The 17,648-nt window shown below is 29.2% G+C and overlaps 1 protein-coding gene across 2 annotated transcripts in view; it reads right to left on the minus strand.

Moving 5' to 3' along the window:
* LOC130901543 (rho-related GTP-binding protein RhoU-like) overlaps positions 1-17,648 on the minus strand; it is a 134,478-nt gene that overhangs the window by 25,895 nt on the left and 90,935 nt on the right. For both annotated transcript variants that reach the window (XM_057812995.1, XM_057812996.1), the window contains exon 4: positions 9,962-10,020. In XM_057812995.1, coding sequence (XP_057668978.1) covers positions 9,962-10,020 — 59 coding nt within the window. The remainder of the gene's footprint in view (positions 1-9,961; positions 10,021-17,648) is intronic.

Consider the following 17,648-nt stretch of genomic DNA (forward strand, 5'->3'; position numbering starts at 1 on the left):
AATTGATCTGAAGCCGTAAGGAAACACTCAACTGCTAAAGAGATTAAGAAAGTTATAATGTTCCTAAAATCTACTAGTATCTGCAACACAATATAATTATTATGTATTGTGATAATTCGTAATATTTTATTTTAACTTCAGTCTCTGAAGACGTGTGTGTATATAAGTTATAAGTAGTGTGAACAGTGTGATAATCATGAAAAACACAAACGGTTTCAAAAATTCCAACTTATTACAAATGATATTTGGAATTTATGTTCCGTCTGAATGACAAAGTTTTTAATAGAAGATATTTTTGCAGCTTCAATAATCAACTACTATCTTCGTATGATTTAACAAGATTATTTTTTAAATTCATGTGATGTATGAATAACAGCAAACATAGCCGTTAGGATATATGCGAGTATACATTTACTTAAGAGAGAGTCAACCTGTGGCACCTTATTCTTATTGCTTTCGTTACGGTAATTGGCTTTGCCAAATAAATAACTAGACACTATTGTTATCATTAGCAAAATACAAGCTTGCCTTTCAACATAAGTTCATATTAATGGTTACGTAGTTATTTTCAGGAGTCACAAGATATATTTGTATTGAAAAACATTTGAAGTGTACTACCGTCCAAGCCATATTATTTATATATTTATAATTAATGTCAATTAATTTCTTGTAAGGAAATGAAAGTTTTATCAGTGATTTTTTCAGAATTTACATGGAGAAAAATATTATTTGGAATACCAGAACCAATATATCTATGAAATTTCATAAATGTTTCTCCAACTCATAGGTAATAGAAAAAATGAAATCTTCGTTTGACTTTGAAATGTTGAAATGGAAAAATCAAGATACAGTGGTTAGAATAGTTTTCCATTATCCATTTTAACTATCCTTCAGTTATATATCTGCGATTACTTGGTTACACTTTTTTCGTTTATAAAGGGTATTTTGTAGACGACCCAAACTGAACAAAAAGGACACATTTGGTCTTTTCTCGACAGTTTTTTCTCATTTAAGATTATTATCGCTTCCTTTTTCTAAATTAAATTAGTATCAAATTGTTAATGCTATCAAAAACCTCTCTAAAGTATGCTTGAGACAGCCTAATCACAATTATGGTATCTGTCATTACTACAAAAACATTAAAACTTTTTTATGTGAAAACAGGTGGTTACTAATGACAATTCATGAAACTTTTTTCAAATTTTGTGCTAATATTTGTTTTAAGTTTCTATGAATTACATGAACAATTATGAAATTCCGTAGATATATTGGTTCTTGTATTCCAAAATAATTTTTTTTCTCCTTGTAAATAGGATAAATCATACTTTATTTGAAAATTTGTACGGTGTTTGTTTAGTTATATATTTTTTACTCTAAGCTTGAGTTTGGAAAAAGAAGCCTGTTTACTCTTGTTCTACTCAATAGGTTGATATTAATTTATTTCTTAAAAAAAGAAACAATAACAATTTTGCAGCGACAAAAAATTGAGTTGTCTAGGATTATTTTCCTAGTTCAAGAACTATATTATGTAAAACTTTAAGAAGAATCAGTACTCAAAAATCATAAAAATTGTACTGTCGGAAATAAGCTAGTTTGGCTCCAAATCAATGTTCCGAAACTTTTTGTGTTCAATGTACACCTAGGAAAATTTTTAAAGGTACATCACAAACAAAATTTTAATTAATATTAATCAACATTTATATTGCATTTAATACGAAACCTGAGCCTGTTTAATCGAGCATAGACGGTCTAAATTCGGATTCGGATCAATTGTTCTGAGGCGTTCTCTTTTTTTGTTTTGTTTTTATTGTGGATGTCGAAGAGTCGAAAATTCTAATTAACATAAATAGGTCGTTCCAAATGGCAAAATAATTGCAATCGCATGCTTTTAGAGTATATTAATTTTTCACACATAGTCAAAAATGTTCTAGATCTGTTCTGAAAACTTCAATTAACATGTGCGATCTGCTAAGTGAAGGTCTAGACGTGTTAGTTTATATAACTGATGAAGATGTATTTCCAAACGGTATGCTGTTAATGATTTGATTATTATGTTTTCCGTCAATATTCAGAAGAGTTTTATTGAGTTGGCATTGCTGTGACTGGTAATTTTTGCAAGCTCTTATACCGCACTTTTGGCCATTTGACAGCGGTCGATCCAATGGAGTGATTAGTATTTTTTTCCTTAGTATTCAACCAATTCACTTTTTTAAATAACTTACAGGATATTGTTTTCTATTAGAAATTTACTTTCTGTACACATTCTTGAATCACCTTGATAAATACAGGGTTATATTCAACTTGATATATTACAGAACGATCTTTGTTTGATTCGTTACAAAAATATCAGTGATGCAAGCAGCATTTTCCACTCCTCGCCAAGCTAATTCTACCGCGGCTATATGATAGAATTTCTTTTGCAGTATTTTAGTCCCATAAGTTTATCATTTTCGTTATTTCTACAGAGCTTAATGCTGTAAAACTTTGTTTCCTTTTGCAGGGATCTTATTACAGTTTACGCCATATAACACTTGTTAGGTTCCACATGATCTTGACCGTGGTTTCTTTAATCTCTTTACCTACAATCTTTTCTTAAAGTTAAACGCGAATTCATTCGCTGTCCGATATCCATCTAACTGGGCCAAAAAATTCCAAATTAACTAACCCTGTACCAATAACCCTGTAAATATTAAATTATACAGTCTAGATACAATTTCCATGGCGTCAGCAATTACTTGTTTGCTTTGTTTTTAATATTCAAATTCATTTGTATCTAATGTATCTCATCCACAACAGTTTATATTATACGACAACAAGTAAATATTTCGTAATTTGAAATTTCTGTGAAATATGGGTGATTCCGTTCTAACTGTGATTTTTTGTATTCAAAATTTCAAGATTTTAAAATTTAACTTTTCTAACTTTTTTATGCATATTATTCATCTATTTTACTGTAAAAATAAAACTCTAAGAGGAATTTACTACAACTTCAAAGTATCACGAGCAAGACACAAATGTCGGATTTTGAGTTCCACGGTACTGACTCATTTATCCACGGTACTGACATGGTAACTTAAGATATTAAACAACAAGTGCATCAATTTTCCTCAGTTTGATCATAAACATTAGAATTTATAAGGTAATTAGTTTAAATCATTTGTTACGACAAAAAAAATTAATAATTTATCGGTAAATTCTAGGAATGGACATGACACGGTACTGACATGGTAACTTAAGATATTAAACAACAAGTGCATCAATTTTCCTCAGTTTGATCATAAACATTAGAATTTATAAGGTAATTAGTTTAAATCATTTGTTACGACAAAAAAAATTAATAATTTATCGGTAAATTCTAGGAATGGACATGACACGGTACTGACATTCAAGTGATGTAGTATAAGTTTTCTTTAAGTGGCAAGTTATATTGTATAAAAATAATGTTTAAATATCTTAAGAATTATTCAATTAACACAAAATTTTTATTAATTGATTATTAATTAATGACTAGTACAAAAAAACAATACAGGACATTGAATATCACAGTTAGAACGGAATCACCCATATAGAATATCTGACACATAGTTATTTTATCTTTAGCTCGGCGCTAAAATTGAAACAACATTTTAATACAAATGGACTGAATATTTGAATTAGTTGTTTGTCCTAAAGAAACGGATTTGATTTCTGATGCTCACAAAATATACAATTATATATATTTAAAGATTTAAGTTTACAATTTGAATTTTTATATTCTATCAATATTTTTCATCAACTTCCGACTCGATGATGATCTGAGATATTTTTCTATATGCGTAAGGCTGGACCGCAAGTGTGAGTTTCAGTTAGTGGTTTTAGTTGACATTAAGAATTCAATTTATGATAACAAGTGATCGACTCAAACTTCAAGTTCACTAATGAATTGTATTTCCACAGGACACGGCAGTGGATGCGTTTTTACTTGTAATTAAATGGGAATGCATCCACCAACATATCGGTACCGTGTCGTTGCAGGAGACGACATGTGAAGGATCCCTTTCATATCGTGGTAATATCGTTAAATTTGTTGTACCTTTTGGCAAATACAGGAATGAATGTGAAATAGCAACGCCCGTCAATGTGCGTTACTAGATGATGGTAGTAGGGATTAGTACTATCCCTCAAACAGGTATACTTGACTACTATTGTAACTACTACCTACCTACTTTCATTATTTTTACTGGATACCGAAAAAAATATTTATTGGTGCAAAATGGAATTCAAATCAAAAGTGAAAAGAAAAGCTTTGACTGGACAGAATCGAGAAATTTTGGCAAAACCTAACCTAATCTAAACTAACCAAAAAATTTGGAAGACTTTAAACTCAACAATAAATATGTTAAGCTGATATTTTTTATATAATATTAATATCTAATCGTTGTTGAAATATTTTCTCGATTTATAATTTTAGTCGAAACGTACAAATATCTATTGTTTAGATTAATTTAGTGAATGAATATTTTATCTGTACTTTAATTATGTATTTTCAATTATTGTTTTAATGCTTTCGAAGGGTTTGAATCCCTGTTCTGACAAACATCCGAATTAATTTTGAAATATTAGAATTCTCACTCTCACTTTCTTCAAGAAAATATCTGCATTCTTATTTCGTATAGACTTGTATTGTTCAATACATTATTAAACAGTAATAAATACTATTAATACTTTTATTTACGTCTTCTGAATAATTAAAGAATGTTACTTAATATATATTTTATTCTGGGGTACAGAATTTAGTACTTTGATTATTTACCGTACTAATCCACCAAGCACATGTTACCCTCTTTTTCATCCGAATACTTTCTCATTTTAACTTCGTGCCTCTTGTACGTTTCACGACATTCGCTCCTGTATTTACCAAACTGTATATTATATTTTCTCATTGGAATTCCAACGAGTAGACAGATTTAGGCTTCGGAATCATCCAAACGAATAACCACCTCCTCTTCATAATGGCTTCAAAGTAGAAACCCAAACATTAAGGAATTTTCAATGTGAAACGCATCTCACCTCGTTATCCTGTAATTATACTTAATAAGGCTTATCATATAAATTAAAGTGATCTGAAGAAATTATATAAATACGGTATATTTTTAAGTAATTGACATGTACAACTGTGATAATGACGAATAACCTTGAATAAGAACTGATTCTTGTTATACTTGTACTGAATACCAGTTAGTTATTTGATCGTTGATACCTTTCAATCAAAACGTTGGAAATCCGGTGCAATGTTTCATTACCAGTTACGTTATTGACAGTAGATGTCTTAAGTGTTAAATTGAATACATATATTCGATTTCAATACACCTGCTTTTATCTTTGTAACACACCTAACTGAAATCTAAATGCTAACTGCAATAACGGTAAAGTGAAGTGCATTTTAAGGGTAATATTACGTTACCAATACTCTCTACCGCATAATTCATACTGAGGTAGCAAATAATATAAACATAGTATTTTAATTGTTTTTGCCAAACGATTTGTTCTAGAAGTCAAATACTATGGTTGATAACCATTGTTCTTGAATAAAATATAATTGCTTTTTTGATTGAGAGGAGTTCAAAAAACATTCGGATCTTCATTTTAAATAGAAACATTATTGCCTTATGACAATGAAAATTTTTTATTGTCAATTGCGACGTTACCTGATAATGAATACATGGGTGATTCCGTTCTAACTGTGATATTCAATGTCCTGTATTGTTTTTTTGTACTAGTCATTAATTAATAATCAATTAATAAAAATTTTGTGTTAATTGAATAATTCTTAAGATATTTAAACATTATTTTTATACAATATAACTTGCCACTTAAAGAAAACTTATACTACATCACTTGAATGTCAGTACCGTGTCATGTCCATTCCTAGAATTTACCGATAAATTATTAATTTTTTTTGTCGTAACAAATGATTTAAACTAATTACCTTATAAATTCTAATGTTTATGATCAAACTGAGGAAAATTGATGCACTTGTTGTTTAATATCTTAAGTTACCATGTCAGTACCGTGTCATGTCCATTCCTAGAATTTACCGATAAATTATTAATTTTTTTTGTCGTAACAAATGATTTAAACTAATTACCTTATAAATTCTAATGTTTATGATCAAACTGAGGAAAATTGATGCACTTGTTGTTTAATATCTTAAGTTACCATGTCAGTACCGTGGATAAATGAGTCAGTACCGTGGAACTCAAAATCCGACATTTGTGTCTTGCTCGTGATACTTTGAAGTTGTAGTAAATTCCTCTTAGAGTTTTATTTTTACAGTAAAATAGATGAATAATATGCATAAAAAAGTTAGAAAAGTTAAATTTTAAAATCTTGAAATTTTGAATACAAAAAATCACAGTTAGAACGGAATCACCCACATGGTGTTGGTGAATTCGGTTTAATATTTAAGTGGATACAAGTAATTAGAAATTAAGTTTGGACCGGTTTTTGTTTGATTGATACATTTGAATAATTACCAATGGAAATATTATGTAAACAAACTGTAAATTCGAATGCTGAACCTTGCCAAACATAAAGTTGTAAATATTTAACACAAAACTAATCAGAACGATATACATAAAACGAAATAAGTAATAAATATCCTAAAATATGTCTCACTTTACTTTGGCGTTTAAAATTATACGATAGTTTTTAATGTATTTGTATGGTTTCAGATTGGTACATGTAAAGTCTGTGACCAAATTTGCGTCTTTTTTTACTGTTTCTTCTTAGAAGGCAACTACAAGTTATTCATCTCAGATAAAACATCAAAGCAAATGGTAATTAGGTATATTATTTCAGGTACTTTTTGCGATTTTCTGTTAAACTTGATCATGTACCGATTTTATGCTAATTTATATCAGGAATTTAATCATTCCCGTAAAAAGAGATTAATTTTGCGGTGTTTCAAGCAGTTTCCATTTCCACGCGCTTTACTCAGACAAATCTTTGAGTTTATGAGGGATAATTAAGTTTTTAAGAAAATTGATCTGGGAAACAATCAAATCCCCCCTTTGTTTCTAGAAGCTTCTTGACAGATCCTGACGGTTAAAGTTTAAAACCATAACATCAAATAACTGGTCAGATTTTAAGTGAATATATACGAGTATACTATCAATAAATGAATCGCCGGTCTGACTGTTAGAGATAACCACAAATCCTGTATATTTTTATCTATAATTTTTTACGACCGTTGACAAATTTCCAGCTTATTCCGTTAGTAGATTGTTTGTTAGTTATTTTAAACATCGGGAAATAAGTTTTATTGAACATAGTTCTTCAACCAAAAAAAAATCACAAATAATGAACACATTGTTTATATCATCAAAACACCAACACTCACAATAACACTGTCCAACGTGCGTTTCGATAACAACGTCTGCAGAGACTGAGAGTAAACTAAAACCTATAAACCTACCTATTCATACTAAATATTCTCACCAATGAAAAAAAAATAATAATTTCAGCGGGAAAACATCTTCCACAGGAAATGCATCCAACAATTTATTATTGGATACAATTTCTAACAATTTTAGATTGTTGATATTTAGTCCATACTTTTGACTTGCTATAAGTTGAATGAGTTATGTGCTCTTTGAATCAGAAATGAACGAAATAAACGGATCTCTTAGTCTATCCTACATACCTTCTCTCACAATCATTGCAGCTATGTTCGTAAATTCCATATTTTCCAAATCCGGAATTTAACATTGACATTACCCAACAATTATTTAGATGTATTGCCTAATTCATAAACCAACTTTAAAACCACTTTGTTAAAAATGCCTTCTAATCCCTTTGTAAAAACATGATTGGAAAGTACCAGAGCAACATTTCCCTCTAATGTTAAAAAAAGGTGGTTTCACAGATAAATTTGTTAAACCTGTGCCGGTGAATTTACCTAGCTACAACTTTTATTGAAGATGTCATACAGTTATGACGACAGAATGGTAGATAGGTTCAACAAACCAGATCTAATTAATAAATTGGTTGAATCATACATATTCATCAATACGATACATTTTCGTAACGGTCGTAAAATCAATATAAGATGAATTAATAATAGGAAAATATAATGAACATAATTTTTCTCCTATTCATGTGTCATGCAGGTAGCTTCGCCCATATCAGGACGGGTTTAGGGTCTCTTCTATTGGCAATAGATTAACAATGAAGTAATTAATATGGTAGTCAATATCGTGTGCTTGGAATCGAGTAAATAGAAAATGGTTTAAGAGTTTTGGAAAGATAAGAAAGGTAAACATATATTGTGCCACTGAAAAATTGAAATGTAAACGAAGTACATATTTTCAAATTATAATTATACTATAAAAAAATAAATTGTTTAAGCAATGCATTGATATATTATAATAGTAGAAAGAATTGTTGATAGTAATTGAAGTTTTAAAAATGATCATATTATAAGGCAACTGTTAATGACAATCAAAAATCGAAACAATTAACAATGGACCTAGTCACTCAAGTAATATTAGTAATATTATCTTTATATGGAGCTGGAAGTGATGGTGAATAATTATTGACGTCAATAATAATTGGTTCAACTAGTACGCCAAAAATACTGTAGTAGACAATTCTTTTTTAATGAAATGCCAGCTAAATTATTTTTGTGGTCGGTTTTCTCGACACGTTCAAATAATAGTTTTGTCATTTAGTTTCAACGATATATTCTTTTGGGCAACTATCTAAAATTTGCTCAAACCCTTCAACAGAGAGTTAAGTTCAATAAACATATTTCAATTTTTTCTTCACATAGAAATATTGTTACGAACGCGTCTCCGCTCTGGAGCCAGACCTGTCTAGATGTATTGGAATTCTAAAATTCGGCGAGGACACACGGCACCATTGATATACTTTTCATAAACCGCGGAATCCATTTGATGTTTGTTTTATATAAGTTTTTATTGTAATAGGAGGTTTATTTACATTTATTTACATACTTTTTATTTATTCTGTTTCATTATTTTCTAGAACATCTGAGAATTTCTATTGGGATTAAATGGAAGTTAAGTGTTAGTGATAAGTATATTATATAAATGAGTCAAGTGTAGAGTAAAGTATTTAAATAAATTAAGAATGTAAGAGATAATGTTTATTGATTTATTCCACGAATAGAAATCGTATTAATAAATAACACAAACATTACAATATGAAGACTTTTCAATTATTTATTATTTTAGATCATAGAATCTAATTTTCTAATTCGAAATTTCCTATTTGAAATCCTATTAAATTTCCTATTGACCTATCTGAAAATGAATAGTTCTCTAAAGACACATTTTACATGGGTAAAATTTTTCTAATTCCTTTATTCAATATGTTAATGGAATTTGGTTAATTAGTTGATATATTGGTCTGTTGCATATTTTACTGAAGTGTAGTACAATTGAACGTGAAATAGCATGCCAGTCTTCCCTGTACGTTAACAATTCTAAGGCAGTTTGACCTCAACAACCTTTTATTTCATCGAGAGTTATGATAATCAGAAGTTTAAATTTTTCAATGCAATTTTTTTTACGAATTAATTCAGCCTGTGCCAAACGCAAATGGCAAATGTAACAATTTTTTATTGGATATAAATTGAGTTTTCAGAATAAATTATCTAGTAAATTTGAACATTATATAAATGGAAGCACTGCCAAGAAATTTCAATATTTTGTTAACTTGTTAAGAAAATATTAATACTCTACTTTAATAAGATCTAGAACGACTGATTATCTTCGGTGAGATTTCTTAATAAGATATTTCACACACGATTGATTCATTTAGATAGGATTTTCGATATTTTTCTGAATGGCAAATATATATATATGTATATATATATATATATATATATATATATATATATATATATATATATATATATTTCAGCTACCTACTGTATTAATTGATATAAAATTCTTACCTCTCCAGCTGTATCACAGAGCTCTACCCTTACAGGTTTTCCGTTCACCTGTACTTGAACTGAAAAAGAAAAAAATTTGTTAGTCAGAACATCCAACGACACGAACTAGTCTATGACTCAGGTGTGCCACGGTTTATATCTCTCAGTGGAAAAGACATATAGGAGTTACATTTTACTGCGTATATAACTCGGAAAGTTTTTTTTCAACACTGCTTAACAGTAAAAAATAGATTGGTATTTTCTGACAATTATTGTAACTATGTACTATGAATAGATGGAAGAGAATAGCACATAGCAAAAATTTAAAACGATTGGTATAAAGATAGTTTTTGCAGGTGCCATTAATTTAAAAGTCTCTGGAAAGAGAGATATGATAAAACCCCCTTTGATTCCAAAATTCGAATATCGCGAGAAAATTGGCATACAGTGAATATTCGACAAATTAAAAATATGAGATCTAGTACATTACAAGGACGTTCAGGTTCAATATAATCAAATTAATAAATAACAAAATTAAAAGGCTACTTTTTCTCTACTCTACTATATAAAAAATATTTTTTATAATTTCTAGAGATACACGGAAAAGATATAAAGCCTCAAAAGCAGAGAGTAAAATTAAATATAGAATCCAATATTTATTTTTCCCAAATTATCGAGAGTTTCGAGTATTTTGATGTATATACTTATATGTATTCCATTGAATACAAAATTATTTTTTTTTACTAAAACTCTGTTTTCCCAAACTCAATCAATACTTCGAACTAAAAAATTTTTGTCGTGTGATAATATTTAGAGAATTTCTTTTCTCCGTGGAAGTCAATAGCAAATTAGTTAATTTGGTAATCCTTATAACCTATATCTCCATCTTGAAATCATTTATGAACAATGCTTTTCTCATTTTAAAATATGATACCATTTTATCCATGTATTAGTGTGATATAGAAAAATGATGGGGGGTCAGTTTAATTTCCAAGCAAAATAATTTGGTTAAGAAGTCTAAAGTCTAAATTGAGATTGATATTTTATTTGATTCATGAAATTAAAAAGTTAAAGATGGACAATCGAATAATTTCTTATAATTATAATTATTTCATTTACTCATAATAAGCCCAAAACGAAAATTTTGATAAAACATAACGTCAAACATTTGTTTACTCGAATAGCATAAACAATATGTGTATTCAAGTGACTATTTGGAACCGATTCGCACAAGTGAGATTTTGCAATTAGAGAATCAAAAAAATAGTTGGATGTACTGTTTATGCTGATTATGCTTCTCATATACGTAGGACCTCATATACGTAGGACGTCTCTCCAATTATTGGACAATAACAGGTACTGATATCATAAATTAGTTTTTTCTTTGTTAACAACTTAAAAATAGTGAAGATCGCCAAAATATTTCGCGCAAAGTTAAAAAAATTTTTTTTCTACAAACGTCAAATTGTATTGAATAGATTTCTAGATTAATGGTGAGCTATACTACATAATTTTATTTTCAAGCTACCAAACTTAGACTTTACACTGACAGAAGTGAAATATGCCTCCAAAAACTAAGATATTTGGCTTGAGACTACAAATTGGTTCGTGTACTGGTTGTACCAATAATTTAAAAGTCAAGTAATTTTCAACTTTTCTCATTTTGTCTAAAAATTGATACTGATATTTCTTATCAGTTCATGATTGTTACACATATCCCTACTTTTAGTCGTATTTAGTAGATAATGGTCTTGTTTCCATTTGATACGTGTCAATACCTGCCAATCTTCCTCATATTATCTTATTTTTATATGTAAACAGTATACCTCTATATTCTATTTTTTGGGGTTATATTTTGTTTGCTGTATACACCCAACTCAAATTTCACACTATAATCTGAAATGTCGCTACCCGATATGTTATAAACCACAGAGGCAGATAATGGAGGAACACTACAAACAATGTAAGCCAGAACAGCTGTTAAAGAAGGATTAACTGACCTTACTAGTCAAAACCTTAAAGTCAAAAGAATAATGAAAGTATCTTACAATCTAAAAATAATTCTGATGTCATAGAAAAATTCATTGTAGGTCTATTTTATTCAATTTAAAATCATGATATTTGAGATCTTAGGTGCTTGCATGATTTATATGAAAAATTATTCTCATAATGTTATTCTAATTTATCTTAATGTTACCGACGAGTTGCACTAAGAGTCGTAACGTAATGTATTTCTTATGATAAACGTGGGAAAATGTAATTAGTTTCTCGAGAAAGATTTAAACTAAACGTCAAATTCGATACTAGTGTAAATAGTGTGGTTTGTACTAAATATTCGAAAGGGTTGGTAAATTAAAACTAATACATACATTAAAAAAATCGTACATATCGCGCGCGATGTAGAGCCTGTGTCCTATATAATAATGTAACCATTGATAAACCATCAATTTATGAGCTTCATCATAATGATATTGCCGCTATTATAAATTGTTTAAAATTAAGAAAACAATATGAACAACATTTGAAACAACTTTTATACCACCAACCATATTTTATTTTTATTGTCAATTGACATTTATTCAAGCAATGTTGAAATATTGTCCAAATAACGAGGGTTTGGTTGAATTTCAGTAGAGTTTATAAAAATAGGTACAATTTTATTTTTAATAAAATTTATTAGTATTATAGGAAAAGGCCTCTCATAAACACAAACTCGTAGAATGTCGTTCTGTGATAAAATTTATAAAACAGAGAATGAAAGACAACAAATTTTGCTCACCAAATAGGTTTTTTATTGTCAGACAATTTAAATGAAATTTATATACGGCTACTTCCGTTTATTAATTAATTAGTATTTTTTCCATAGTTTATCACAGAAGACACCTAAAATTAAGACGATTTAGAAACATAAACATGTATAAAAGGTCTAAGATATGAGAAATTGAAGAAATTATATATTTATGTTTTTAAAGTGTCTTGATTTTAGGTCTCTTTTGTTATAAAATTAGTTTTTTTTAATAATTTTTGAAAGATAGATAAAATGTTTCACGTTTCGTCTACTTTTAGTCTTATCAAAATATGATATTGGCATTGACAATTTGCTTATATATATTTATGAATACATCTACATCATTTATATCAAAATAAAAATAAAATCAAAATAGAAATTCATTTTTTTCTTAATTTTTTTCATCTCATACGAAGCAGTCATCAATTAAATTATTTGTAGTTGTAGAGCTATATATATATATATATATATATATATATATATATATATATATATATATATATATATATATATATTCTATGAAATCAACTCACACGTTATTAAAGAAAGAAACTTCTTTTGATTAGTTATTGTACGTTCTTCACTTCCAAAAATTAATTCACTGATCCCATTACAACTAAAAACTTATGCATTCGTTTATGCAGTAAATAAATCACAAATATTTATTTATCTTGTTCTCGATTCAATGTAACCTGTTGCAAGATAAAATAAACGTATCCTTATTATCAGTGTTTTACCCATGTGGTGTTTAATTTTGAAAGATTAATGATATACATATTATTCCTAAAGGGAGACTGTATATATAATTTATGAAAATTTAGAATAACATACGCTGTGAGAACTCAGAATCTGTTGTCCAACTTACCCTATATAAACTCTGAACAAGAATCTTCCAAATCATCATAAAACCAGTGAAATGAATGTTTTTGTTGGTTGTGATATATATTTGAGTGAAGCAAACATCATAATGTACGTAATAAATTCAAACATAGACGTTTAAATAATTTAATGGAAATTTTCCATAACAAGTATGGTTAAACATCGTTAATATTGCGTTGAATTTCCAGCTTTAATTCAAGCTTGTGGATTGTAGATATAATTCTTGAAATAAGTATATAAAATCCATCTATATTTTATTGTCACACAATCTAGGCGGTTATTTTTAACACCGAATCGAAGTGGTCTATTGCAAGTCAATTCAACTATTCTGTGGGTTATAAATGGAATGTGGTATCATTTTGGAACATCGCACAATCGCATTCTCGCATACATTTATTTAAATTTAATATTAGATTCAAAATAAAAAAAAATACAATTGTTTGGATGGCTAGGTCCTCCCTTTTTCGATTGACGTGAGAGAATAGTAGAAATTTATGATTAAGGCCGCTTGACATGATGCAATACAACGTGCAGTGCAATGCAAGACGCAATATTTCTTGATGAAAAGTGAGCGTAGATGAAGTTCAACAGTCTAGTTACTTCTTTCTTGTTCATTTCACTTAGCTTTGTTATTTTTAAATTGGTGCAAATCGGTTACAAAATATTTAACAAAATTTTACGTTACGAATTTGTTTAGTTTTCTCATGGAAGTTTTGTTAGGGGCAGCCATCATGCAGTGGTAAGATACTTGTCAAACGACGTGCAATTTCTTGCACTTTGTTTGCATCATGTCAAGCTGCCTTTACAAATCAATTGACTTTCAAGCGAAATATTTCATTTTGGACATAATCCAAATATTAAAATGTTTTACCAATAAGAAAATATTATACCTATCGTAATAAATGGAAATACGAAGATGCGATCAGTTTGCTGAGTGAGCCAGTACCTCCCACCCTAATTAAATGATTTCCTAAATTCGTCTTCCACTATCGTATTGCAGAATTACGCTTTTTCTGTTGACAATCGCCGGATAATTTTCAATAAGAGATAGATTTACTCGATCCAATTGTTTACAATAATCTGCATTAACAGTTTGTCAGATTTAGCCATTCATAATTAAAAATTCCATGTGTACTTTATCATATAGAAAGAAGCGCCCTTTTGGAATTTTGCAGTAATTAGTGTTGATTCATTTAAATATAGCAAATGCTGTCTACGGTTTAGATTATCATAAAGGACCCATTTTACGTCTCCAGTAATTGAGCAAACTAAAATACTTCTGTATGGTGCTATTGAAGCAATATGATGTTGGCTTCGAAAAATTTATAGAGGAGCCAAACACGTACTCTGTTACAAATTTTGTTGGTTTTTCGATAGATAAATTTGGTTTCATATACTAAAAGTGTGCTTATTGACTGTCTTCAGATCACGCCGTTGATGAATAAGACACAATGTTGTGCTGGTTGATTTTACCCTATCTTTGCGCTTTTTTTTAAGAGGACGTCGAAACTTCGATACATTGTTCTTTAATAGTTATTCACTGTTCTCTACATTGGCTATAAATTGGAAAGAATGTTTACCTTATTAAATGTAGAGAAAGCATGTGTGAATGTGAACTGTTAAAGGGAGAGAGGAAGATTCTGAATAAGTTGGGTTTTTATGTAGAATTGTAAGCTGTAGAAAACTTTTATTTGAGAGATTTTAAATTCAAGTTAATATTAATATGAAGTTGAATAGCCAATGGAATTGTCCTTAAGTGCTGAATGAATATAATTGAATAGTTGTCAATTCCCCTTCCCAAGATGAAGAAATATAAACTGTAGGGAAAAGAGATGCTCAAATACGTGACCTTGAAATATACTGATTATTCTCATTTTTTGTGATCTATAATGTTGCGAGACAATATTATAATTTATTATTATGCTCGATTTGCCTGTTGTTTCAATAAACCATTAACAATGATTCAACAGAAGTTTATAAGAAATACTTTTCTACTTTTAGTCTTGAGAAATAATATTAACCGCAGTGTGGTAACCAAACTTTCGTGACATCATTAGTAAATGTCAGGTAATTGATTAAACTCATATTTTTTCATAGTAAAATGAAAATAAGGTGTGTCGAATTATACCGGGTAATTCATGAAGTAGTGTAAAATATATTATACAGGAAATCGTTTGTAATGGATTTAAGCACATGAGAATAAAATGAAATTGTTTAAGATGCACTAATGTACAAAAGGGATGTGAGGAGATTTTTTATTTCTACATTTTCAGCTACAAAAATTGTAATTTCAGTAAAAATGTTCGAATTTCAAATACTTTAGATGAGTATAATCTACAGTTATACCTGGGGGCTGTAATATTTCTTGTGATAAAGCTAAAGGTACTTTTCCCATAATAGTATAATAAGAAAATATTTTACTTTGTTGTTTAAGATTTAATCAATCAGTACATTGAAGACACTAATTTTAACTTTAAAATTGAAGGAATCAAACATAATTTATGTTGAATAACAACTAACCGTCTTGCTATAGTACTTATAATTATAATTGTTCCTACCATTCATTGGAAAATGTAGAATCTAATGTTGTTTCAAATGGAATGTGCTAGTCATAATACAGAAAAGCGAAATGTGGTCCGAGTAGATTTACAATATAATTATTCTCTTGCTAATTGTAGAAGATATCCAGAAGTATCTCAAAACAGAATGGAACCAAATTATCGTGCTCCTAACAAATTTCATTATGAACATTTCATGCATAACCGAGGAACATATTCGTGTCTATGAAATGGAATGAAATTTTAATACAAATCAATGAAAAACTCAACCTAGCGTACTTCGCAATATTTCGTTTCGTTAATATTTTTGTTCGTTTTTAATACTAATTCTAATTGAAGCATAAATCGACTAAACCAAATATAATCGGCACCTAAGATAGTCTCTATTGTAAATATTGTTCAATGCTGATCGTCATCTTGGCATTCTCAGCCTTACGTAGGAAGATATGATTTGTGGATCACCTTCATCGTTCATCAAAACCTACCTACCCCGCTCTGCACTACTTTTTTCTATTTTTCAAAGGAATAAGAATTGTTGTGACTGTTGACACCCTTAAAACAAAAGTGAAAGAAGCTCTCAATCAACAATGAGAAGATTTCTAACTTGATACAAAGACTAGATAGAGCGATTCAGAGATCTATAATGGGAATCAACTGAATGGTGACAAATTTTGGTTGAATAATAGCCACACCTCCAATAAGATAGGAAATATTATTATATACAGCATGCCTTACAATACCCTGTATGAAATTGTGAGTATAAAAACAATTCTAAACATGGGAGGAAATAATGCTTTCTTCCCAACGTTATTGTTATCTTTTAACTACCAATACAAAGTAACGAAAAAACAAGTCGAGATGGAATAAAGTTAAAATGTTTCCTCTTCCATAATCAACATCATGGTTAGTTGTATACAGTGTACAGGAAGTCATTATAGCCGTGAGTGCAGACTTTATAGCATGTGAAGAAAAACCCTGCAATTAAAATATACCGTTTATTTTTATTTTAGCTTGAATTCATTATTTGAAGGTCGATGTGTCTTAATTATCATTGATGGGAAATAACTTTAAACATATCATTCTGTGGCAGTCCTGGCTCCCCTATAATATATAACATACTGTGTAAGACTTTCCCTAAATATTTCCCTAATTCTGGTAATGGCAGATTTGATTGTTAACAAGTCCATTGAGAAAAAAATATATTATAAGCAAATATTGAGCGAAATATCTTTTATTTATAGAAGCTGTAATTAATTATTTCACAAAATTCTATTGCTCTATCGAGATCGATGTCGAGAAGGTATTCAAAAATATATGAATGAAATTTATTTAAATGTAGTGCTCCTTTTATCGTTTTATTTATACTTGGCGTGCTTCACTGCGATGTAGAGGGTTCCGCAGTGAAGTTACAAAAGCTTTTTGTGCTAATTTTTCAAATTAGGGCGATTTATTTCATAGCAGCGGAACTAGTTTCCTTATCCAT

The sequence above is a fragment of the Diorhabda carinulata genome, chromosome X (genome assembly GCF_026250575.1).
Source record: "Diorhabda carinulata isolate Delta chromosome X, icDioCari1.1, whole genome shotgun sequence".
Lineage (NCBI taxonomy): Eukaryota > Metazoa > Arthropoda > Insecta > Coleoptera > Chrysomelidae > Diorhabda > Diorhabda carinulata.